This window comes from Chaetodon auriga (assembly GCF_051107435.1).
Source record: "Chaetodon auriga isolate fChaAug3 chromosome 23 unlocalized genomic scaffold, fChaAug3.hap1 SUPER_23_unloc_1, whole genome shotgun sequence".
NCBI lineage: Eukaryota > Metazoa > Chordata > Actinopteri > Chaetodontiformes > Chaetodontidae > Chaetodon > Chaetodon auriga.
The window spans coordinates 353,748-364,333 of record NW_027481911.1 but is presented as its reverse complement, the minus strand read 5'-3'; the positions used below and the strand labels follow the sequence as shown (position 1 = coordinate 364,333).

The 10,586-nt window shown below is 42.6% G+C and overlaps 3 protein-coding genes across 3 annotated transcripts in view; 2 read left to right on the top strand and 1 right to left on the bottom strand.

Annotated features, from left to right (window-relative positions):
• The window catches only part of LOC143317615 (uncharacterized), a 238,911-nt gene that overhangs the window by 72,684 nt on the left and 155,641 nt on the right, over positions 1-10,586 (top strand). The window lies entirely within an intron of this gene.
• Positions 1-10,586, top strand: part of LOC143317620 (uncharacterized) — a 176,513-nt gene that overhangs the window by 36,860 nt on the left and 129,067 nt on the right. The window lies entirely within an intron of this gene.
• LOC143317619 (uncharacterized) overlaps positions 102-10,586 on the bottom strand; it is a 107,141-nt gene continuing 96,656 nt past the window's right edge. The window contains exon 8 of the mRNA XM_076725713.1: positions 102-208. Within this exon, the coding sequence (XP_076581828.1) occupies positions 188-208 (21 nt within the window). The 3' untranslated portion in view covers positions 102-187. The remainder of the gene's footprint in view (positions 209-10,586) is intronic.

The following is a 10,586-nucleotide window of genomic DNA, read 5'->3' as shown; positions in this document are numbered from 1 at the left end:
TTGAGTGTGAATAATGATGGTGGAGAGATTCGAGTGCTCTGACATGGAGACGAGTCCTAGACAGTCAGAGATCCTGGTCTCACCTCTGAGCTTCGGTCTGGCCGTCATCGTCCCCACACAGACTGGTTTTAGAGGGACGGACTCCCTCCTCTCTGTCCTCACACCGATTCATGCTGCTGAACTCACGTCAGCTCACACACACTTTGATCTGGAGAGGAAACACAAATCATTCATGTGCACATCAGCTGAAATCATCCTTTCATGGTTTCTCCTGTCCAAATATCAGCTGCTCCTCCTCTGATTGGCTGTTATCTTGTCTTTCATATCAGTGTCAGCTGAATGCAGTCAGGCAGCAGTGTGAGGCCGAGCTGCTGTACTTCTATCAGTCCACTAGATGGCACCATGAAGCTGCAGTGAAGTGAACACACACTTGATGCCTGGACGACCGTTGACATCCACTGACACACACTAACTGAATCTGACAGGAAGCTTCAGTTTGTGGAATATTCAGTAAATTCAACATGACTGAAAGTTTCTTTTCGCCTGAATGATCCTCGATCATCGATAAGTGAAGGAGAAAGTCAAATATTTACACAGGAGAAATTTAAAATAGCAGAAATATTCAAGTAAAATACAAGTACTTCCAGACTGTACTTAATAACAGTACTTGAGTTTGGAGAAACGATGGACGGAGCTGCAGATCGATGCCGTTTGTGCTGAAGCTAAGCTAACGACACCTTGAGTAAAAAACACCTGAAATGAGTTACTTTACCTTCAGCTGGAGCTTCAGAGGAGAAAACAAACTGCGACACACCGACAACAGTAAGTGAAAGTAAAGTTCAGACAGGAAGCAGCGTAACAGCACCACACGGAAGCAGCAGCAGGAGACAGAGAGAGCGAGAGAGAGAGAGAGAGAGAGCGAGAGAGAGAGAGAGAGACGTGAGACAGACTTTCCTCACTGTTGTCACAGACACAGAAACAGTCTCATGTCCTTCACAAAGAGCTTTAATCTCCTTTATCTCATCTATTTCTCTTTAAAAAGCACATTTTATGACTGAAAACCTTTATTTCAAATGTGCATCAATGACAGGAAACAGGAAGTAGAAAGTCTGAAAGGCCCCAGCTTTTTATTCTGCCTTTTATTGATATTTCTAGTATTTCTGAGGGAGAAGTACTCACATCAACATTGTACTGGAGTACAAGTACAGAAGGAGCATACTTAAAGAACAAAGTAAAAGTACTCGGAATGGATCATCTCACAGTACTTTTATACTGCAGTTTCATCTGTAATTTTACTTCATCGTTTATTCTCTGATCATATTTTGTAGTAATAATGTGAATCTCCAAAGTAACTGAAGCTTTGGAAGAAATGCAGAAGAAAGTAGCAGGAAGTAGAAATACTCAAGCAAAGTACAAGTACCTTAAAATTGTACTTAAGTACAGTACATTACTGAACTTTATTTTACTTCTGACACAAAAACAAGAAAAGTTTCAGTTGTTCTGTTCAACAACAAAACAGAACTGAAAAAAAAACTTTATTGCTGATATCGACTGAAACACACAAATGATGAAACAGCACCATTAGGGGACGAGTCAAAGAAACAGCAACAAAGAGAGAAAAGAGGAGAATGAAATGGCTGCCAAGAGAAAGAGAAAGAGTCAAAGAAAGAAGTCAAATGATGACTGAAAAGAAAGATGAACGAAGGAGCCATTCGCTAATCGATGAGCGCAACAAAACTCCACTTCACAGCGTACACGCAACAAAACTGAGCGGAAAGTACACCAATGAGACGCAAACTCCTGATTCACATGCAGGGTTAGAGTCAGTGTTTCAGCACTGACGCTGGAGGCATCGGGCTTTGAGACGTTCATCAGTCACTTCTGAAGGCCAAACACACATGTGGAGCACCGATTTCCAGATTTAAAGAGGAGGCTTCAAATTCTGAGTGTAACATGCAGAAAATTAACAGGATATTAATTCTGCATCAAACACATTCAGGAAATTCAAATGTGGGATGCTTTTCAACTCCTTCCAGGAATCCATGCAAAAAAAAAGATGAATTGAAAAATTTTAGCTTGAAAACAATCAGTTAATGAGTTACTTCACTGCATTTTTACTGGCAGCAAATCAGGGTTTGTCAGCGTGACACTGGAGCCTCCTGGGTTCAAGCCCTGAAGTGTGAAAGGTTTGGATGATTTGCAGCAGCAACATGAAGACAGTTTCCAAAGATGAGATGTTTCAGACGCCCAGGCAGCACACTCGCTGCATCAGCTGTTTTTATCATCAGGGGTTTTAACAGGAAGGTTTAAAGGTGCAGCAGCATGAAGAGCATGAGACACGAGGAGGTCTGAAATGGGAACCAACTATTCTGGATGGAAAACAAACTCAGTTTATATGACAGGTTAGTCTAAATCTTAGTACTTAGTTTAGTCCGAATCATAAAAAGTGAGAAGTCATATGGACTTAATCTGTATGTGATGACCCACTGAAGACATCATTTCATCATATATTAAGGTAATCAACCATACGTCGAACAGGACATTCATTTTTCAGTTTAGCCATATTTTTTCTGGATAAATCCAACAAATTTACCTTGAAAGTTCCCTGTAAACAGAGAGGTGGACTTTATGGGTGCACTGACCGCCTATTTTTCAAACTATGCTCATTAAAAGAAGAAGCAAAGAAAACACTAACACAGCTGACCAAGTCTACAAAATCCAAGCTTTAAATCAAGCATGTCTGCAGGAGACGGTTCATTCCTGAATCCAAGCAGTCGTTTAGTGTTGGTGTTTTTACGTGAGGTGGACCGTCAGTACTGCAGGACAGTCCAGACGCCTCCTCTCCCACAGTGATGGTCCATCTGTCCTCTGAAGACAGACGTCAGGAGGTTCAGTCGGGCCCTGAAGTCCAGTCCTGCATTGCATAAAAAGAACAACACTAAAAGTCACTGCAGCTCGTTCAGACTCAAAACTCCTTCACAGACTGAATGACCTCAACTGGAAATGTTTATTTTACAGTGGCAGCAATTTCATGACACAGTCGAGACGTCTTTATGTGTCTTCAGATGCTCATTTTGTCGATTTTCACAAGAAACTCAACAGACACCCACATGGATTTCTGTTGTCAAAAGACAGAAAACGCTCAGATTGCGACAGATAACGACAGCGACATGTTTTTACACCACCAACAGCTGGACGCAGTAAAAACACATCAACATTACTCCAGTATCCAGAGAGAAATCTCGTCCATCGTCCTTGTGGGTGTCCTGGACTCTCAGATCACTGCATCATACAGATGGTCCCAACATTGAGACAGCACCTGAAGAGGACTAAACCATCCAGGACCACAGGAAGGTGATGGACTCCAGAAGCAACTGACAAGCTCCAGGATGCATGGAGTGTCATGACTGGGAGTCTCAGAGAATCCCTGAGCACAACAACAACAACATATATCAGCATATACAAAACAGCAGGTCTGTGCTTCAACACCTTCTACACCAGGTGTGAGAGGTCCCCGACCACAAACTCTGATGGCCCACTGTCCCCCCACTGAGGGTTCTGCATGATGTCAGAGCAGCAGGCCAGGAGGACAGTGGCAGTGGTTTGACTCTAAAGTTCTGGCCATCTCTGACACACTGGACCTTTATTGATACTTGAATCATTTACATTAACGCTGCAGCAAGTCTGTCTTTATTTCTGATGGTTCACACTGGATTCATTTCAGGAACTGAAGAGAAAATCAATCAGCGTCTTCAAAAACTCTGGATGTGCACAGTTTTCTTCAAACCAATGAAAACATGGTGTGAAGCTGTGAGAATATTTGAAGCTGTTCCAGTAAAAGACCAGCAGAGACGGACTCCTGTTTCAATAAAGCTTCATGAACAGAAAGAAGACAAACATCAACATCCAGCAGCAACTCTTCAAAGTCAACCATCACAATGAAAATCCACACAAACCATCAGCAGCACAGACTGCTGCAGCCACCAGAGGGCAGCATCACACTGAGCTTCACAGGCTCACCTGGGGCCTCATTTATAAAACATTGCGTAGAATCCATACTAAAAGTGTGCGTACGCCCAAAAGCTGAAAATGGCGTACGCCAAAAAATATTCGGATTTATAAAACGTGCGTACTCACACCTGCACGCAATTTTCCCTTTATAAATCACACTCCACCTGGAAGATTGCGCAGGTGGATTCACCTCACATCCCGCCTCCGACACACCCACATTTTACCATGAATGGTCAATGCAAAGTACCTCATGAATGTCTTTGCATATAAATATGCCTGCTGATCAATGGCATTTTACGTTCGATCATGGCAGAGAAAAGAAAAAGAAATTTTACGGAGACTGAAATCGAGGTGCTTGTGGGTGAGGTGGAGGCCAGAAAGGATATTTTGTTTGGTGGTCACAGTAGTGGCATCACGAATACAATTTAAAAAAAAAAAAAAATGAGTGGCGGCACATCGTCACCGCAGTGAATAGTTCCAGTGCCACAGAGCGATGTGTGGCAGAAATTACAGATCCCTACACTACTGTGCATCAGGATGAATGAGTCATGTGTTGACCCAGGCCACCGTGCCACTACATTCGTCAAGATCATGTCCGAGGTACAAATAATTTGTACATTGAGTGAATGCACATTTTTTCGATTCACATAAGCAAATTCATTTTCACTCTGAGCCCTTATAGCAATGTGAGTGCAGTTAATTGCGTCGATTATATTTGGGAAACCGGACATTGCTGCAAATATCCCAGACCTAAGGACACAATTTAACTGAATTATATCATACCCAAAAGGGGCTTTCGACAGACAATGTAACATTATATAATATTAATCATATCAAACACTTACCTGTCTGCTAATTCCCACTGAAAGGAGCCAGTCGCCAGAAACCCCAGAGTGGTCAGCACCTGGATATGCGCCGGGATGGCGCGGTTCCGGCGGGTGGGTCTATCTGACACTGGGCCCAGTTCAGCACATAGATCCAAGAGCACCGCTCTAGGGAATCTAAATCGGCTTAGCCAGTCATCATCATGGGCTAGGAAATCTCCGTGGTCCCTAAAACTTCTCTCCATCCTGATCCTACCATTTGCGTGATCCTCCAGCAGTGCCAGCGCATCCATTGTGCAGCATTACGCACGAGTGTCACCGCACTATTTATATGCTTACTTAGCAAATTGAATGATTGTTACACACCTTATCAGAATTACTACTAATCCATCAGTGCCATCCACCGCACTGTATCATTTGAAGATAGAAGTATGATATATGAACATTGTGCATACAGTAGTAGGCCTAACGGCTCACTAAAGGAACACATCTATAACACTGCAGACTTGGGTGTTTATGATTACGCGGGTCTATAAGTCTGATATGTGATGACATTAAATGTATGAGATCAATCTGGCTTCAATTCACCACCTCACCATCTGCACCGCCAGTTTCCCCGTCTCCAAAATGTTCGTACGCAAGCATCAAAGTTGGCGTACCGCTGCGCACATTCTCACGCTAAGTTTATTTTTATAAATCACAACCTTTGCGTAGGAAGTTGCGTACGCAACTTTCAAGCCCCGTTTTGTGCGTAAGCAAGTTTTATAAATGAGGCCCCTGGTCAGTGACCAGAGGTGTGTCCCAATTCAGGGGCTGCATCCTTCGGAGGACCCAGCCTACGCGGTCTCCGGAGGCTGGGTCCTTCGGAGGATCCTCCGTCGGCCGCATCAACTATCGTTGAATGGGACGGTCTAGCCTTCGGAGCATTTCGTGATTGCGTCACGACGTCATAACTTCTTCCCTCCTAACCCGGGAAAAACACACGTACGGGGTGCAGAGATGCGCCCGTACAGCTCCCATCGCTTGTAAGAGGCGCGAAATGTAGTTTCTTATACAACTTACAAATTCACCTGATGTGAATATCTTCACAGCTTCGCGTCGGACGGTTCACGCCTCCGCGTCGTCCATTCATTTCTGATAATGGACACCTCGAAGGGCGTTATCCCGCTTATACCATGGTCACTTACGAAAGAAATAATATTAAGTCAATTATTAATACGTTAATGTTGGTTTTTTTTTACCGTTAAAATCGACTGAGTGGACTATTTAATATCGCTCGTTGTGACGCGTTGCCAAGGTAACCGGCTCTGGCCACAGAACCTGCAGCTCGGTCGGCGCAACTGTTATATTAGACCTAATCAGTGGAGGGAAGTGACATGATTGCTTAACGTTATGTTACGTGATACAAAGTATCATTTCAGAGGGCAAGTGCACCTCTTACCGCTTGTGTGTGTCCAGAGGATGATGCCAAATTTTGTTTCAAAGACTCAAAGTCCACAGATAGTTTCCTAAATCATTTTTATTGCAAGAAATATTATCCACCATTCACTCTGATCATTAAATGTGGTTAAAGGAAACTATAAAATCACTCATGTTGTCTCCTGTCTTGCCGTTGTGTTAAATAAACTGTGAAATAACGTATGTTCTGAGTTTCTGTTGCCACGGTTACCAACTAGCGTTTGAGCCAGCGCAATAATTGAGAACAATCAGGCTATTTGACCGGAACTTTTTTATAGTTGTCCTACAACACTTTTTAACGGAGACCCTGCAGCCAATCACAATCGAGTATTCACCCAAAATAAGATATTAGTTGACATGCGAGCTTGTAACATTTGTAAGTGAAGAGTTTTAATAAGGCTCACTGTTAACTGAGCTCCTCATATCAACAGGTCGCCATTATTAAAAAAAAAACAATCGGTGCGCAAAGCATCTTGGGATATGGGAGGCCGTGAAGGATAGTAGCGACGCATCCTCCAAATACAGGGAAAAGGAGGACGCATTTGTCGGCTGCATTTGGAGGATCCTTCGAATTTGGACGAATTGGGACAGCCTTCGCGCAGCGTTATGAAGTAATCGGCCTTCAAATCCATCCTCCAAAGGATGCAGCCCCTGAATTGGGACACAGCTCAGGTCACCACGCAGGAGTTCTGGGTCCCGAAGTTCAAATCAAAGACCGTCAGAGGAACGTGGCTCCTCACAGGCCGGCTGATCGTTCCTCTTTCTACACAAGCAAGAAAAGCTAAAGAGAAGCTTCCTGCCACAGAAACATGGAGGAGACAAAGAGAAGGAACTGAGCTGAAACTGCAAAGATCAGGCCCTTTAAGGTCATCTCATGTGTTTTCATCCCATGATCTTTAACCTACATGAATGTCTTTCATAGCCTAGAGTCGTAAGGATAACATGACTGGTGAGAGCCACTTCTCCACTTCTCATAACAAAAAGGCAGGTGGCACTCTGGTTGTTGACAGTCTTGTCTCCTCTTCTCTGTTTGTGATGTCCATTGTATTTAGATACTTGCTTCACACAACACACCCTCATGCAGGTTGTTTATCACCTGTCCAGAACAAGATATGGTATGCCCAGGCCTTGGGAACTGACCACTTATATTCTGTAACGTATATCTGATTATTGTACAGGGTTTGGTCAAACCCAACATGATAAATGTGAACTTTTGTCTGACAACTATGCTCATTCTGGCGGAGATCCTGCGGGAGCTCTGTCAGTCTGAGACCAGCGCTGTATTACTTTATATGTGACCTCAATAAATACTTTGACTGTGAACTGAAGATTGCTTCAGACCGTTCTTGGGCTTTCAACAAGAACCGGGCGAACACACTGAGGATCTGAAAGAGTCGCAGGGATGCACTTGTCGCTGCACTCCTCCTCCAAGTGAGTGGTTTGGAGACTGTTGCAGGCCTGTATGGAGAAACGCTCGAGATCCCGTGAAACATTGGAGCCATAAAAGCAGAAGACAGTGAGAAAATAATCATTTGGGTCCCGTAAGCGTACTGACTATTACACCAGACCACTTATCCACTTTGACAGCCATTGCTCTTTATTGTTCACTCATTTGTGGTTGTGTTGTTGTTTACCGTCATGTTTTAAATAAATATTTTTTCTACACTACACTCCTTGAAGACTGACATAGAAAGGGATACAAGAAAGTGAAAAACACAAAGGCACTGTCTTTTCTTAAACTCATTTATTTGAGAAACAAAAGGTTTAAACATTGAAAAAGCTACTGCAGGAAAAGGGCAGACATAAAATACTGCATGTGAAACATTCCTTAATGATATATGGATAACTGTAATCACCAGACATGAGGATGAACAAATCATTTAAACAGCTACAAGAACAAACAAACAAATAAATAAATGAAGGAGTGAAAAATAAGTAAATGCTTAAGACATAGAGAAAGGGGGCAATGCATTTCATTCTACCAGAGGCACGTCCAAACTATTCCCAAAAAGGGCCGTGCGGCTGCAGGTTTTTTCCTCCGACCGATCAAGAGCACGCAGTCAATCAACCAATCAGCTGTCTGAAGACTGGGATCAGCTGATGAAATGAGTCAAGTCTGTTGTGCTGCTGCTCAGCTACAGAGAAAACCTTCGGCCACTTGGCCCTTTGTGGAATAGAACAAAAAAAAAAAAAAAGACTTTACTTCTGCTAACAATAGTCGTTGGGTTCCATTGATTGCATTTCCATTTGATTTGAGGTCAAAATCACTGCTTTTTAATGGTTTGGAAGTGTAGGACTAATGGTCGTTGTTACTTCCAAAGGTGGGTGCAATGGCTTGTTTTGTCCACTAGATGGAGACAAGTGACTACGGACACAACAGTTTATCTGTGTTGAAGTCTTGGACCCACTGCTAAAGAACAATGAGATACTCCTTTAACACCTTGAGCTTTGACCTTTGTCTCTCTCTCTCTCTCTCTCTCTCTCTCTCTCGCTCTCTCTCTCTCTCTCTCTCTCTCTCTCTCTCTCTCTCTCTCTCGCTGTCCGTGTTTGTGTCCACGGCCGGTCAACTTGAGCGTTGATCGGGTGTTGTACAGCCAAGGTAATTTTACTATTGTTGTAGTGTTTCAGTGAGCAACGCACAGACAGCAAGATTGTCTAACCTGTGTTTGTGTCTTTGCAGCAGTGACTGCCACTGCTGCTTTGTGCTTGTTGAAACTCACCTGAGTTTTTAATTTCTTTAATTGGGTTTAAGTGCGAGGTTTTATTCAATGATTTTAGTGTATTTATGCATATATCTTTTATTTTTTATTTTTTTGTATATTCTTAATTCATTTTACATTTTACCAAAGATTGTAGCTTGTTTTAGGGTTGTGAGGTTTGTTTTTGTGTAACTACATTTTAAAACTGGCTGATTCATACAGAGGTGGCCTTGTGCTTTACCGTGTAAAAGGTGGCTGTGTGATTTGACTTATTTATTCCCTTGTGTGTTCTTTTATATTTTAGTGTGCTTTGTTTGCAGTGTTTTATTTTAATACCAACCTAAAAGTGTGTCACCTTTGTATGTTTCCTTTTTTTTAGTCATGCCCTCCACCTTCCTATTTTTTTTCTAGGCTCTTCTTAGTATGTTTTTAATTATTTAAAAATCACTGAAGCCGAGACACTGAACAATCTTCCTTCAGTTTTATGTTCTTTTATGTCATATTGTTTGTGATGTTTTGCATCACTGAAGGAGATTAAAAACAAAAGAAAACTCTTTTTATCAACTCAAAACCACGTCTCTGTTAATTCTTTGTGAATCTTACCTGTGTGGTCAAAGTAATAATTAATAACATGATGTATTCCCAGGGTGGCGTTGTCAGGTTGTTGACTCAGTTTAACTCAAGTTTAGCCAAGACCTTATTGAGTTAGAAATATATTTGGAAAAATTGTATACAAGATATAAAATGTTGATGGGATAATGCTGCATGCTACTCTTTTGTCATTCTCTTGCAGACAAACTCCTGGCTGCTCTGGATGTCCTCTGTCCTCGGCTGTCTCATCCACCCACCCTCCCTCGTCTCCCCAGCCTCCTGTCTGACCCTGCAGCTGGATCTGGACCTGGAACCGAACCTAAAGGTAGTCTTATTCCCATTTGACCTTCGACCTTAACCTGCCTCTGATTCGCCACCTCCCCTCATGTTGCCTCATCCTAAAGGCTCTGTCTGTGTCTGCCTGTCTGTCGTTGCCCCCTCCGGTGGCCGCTGAGGGGACCTGCACAGACCACACTTAGGATTCTGATATATGTGAAAACTCTGTCACAAATTTGAAGCACAGAACACTATAAAACTGACAGTGAGAGGACAGTGGAGGTTTAACATGGATGGCAGTTAGTGTAATAGTCAACTGTATCTGTAAGTTTTTTTTTTCTAGCTAGCGAGACCAATTCAACGTTTTCAGTGATGTTGTTCTTCAAACTGTCCATCAGTTAATAGATGAATCTGGTTTTTTGCTGGTTTTATCATTCAAACCACTTTAGGTCAGCCATGCCACTGCAGACCTTCTCCTTCTCTTTCCCTGAAACTACATTCATCAAAGCTGGTAAGTTTATCTACAAGTTCTACAAGGCAGACATTGACCTTAACATCGCACAGGCTCATATTCACACGTAGTATCTACTCTTCCTTCCTTCCACACAGTGACAGATAAAATAACATCCCAAAACCAAGCTTGAGATAGGATTAAGTACATCTTGCAGAATGGTAAGTGTCCTGACTTTTAGATTGATTTGGCCTCTTATGTTTGTGCTGTATACTG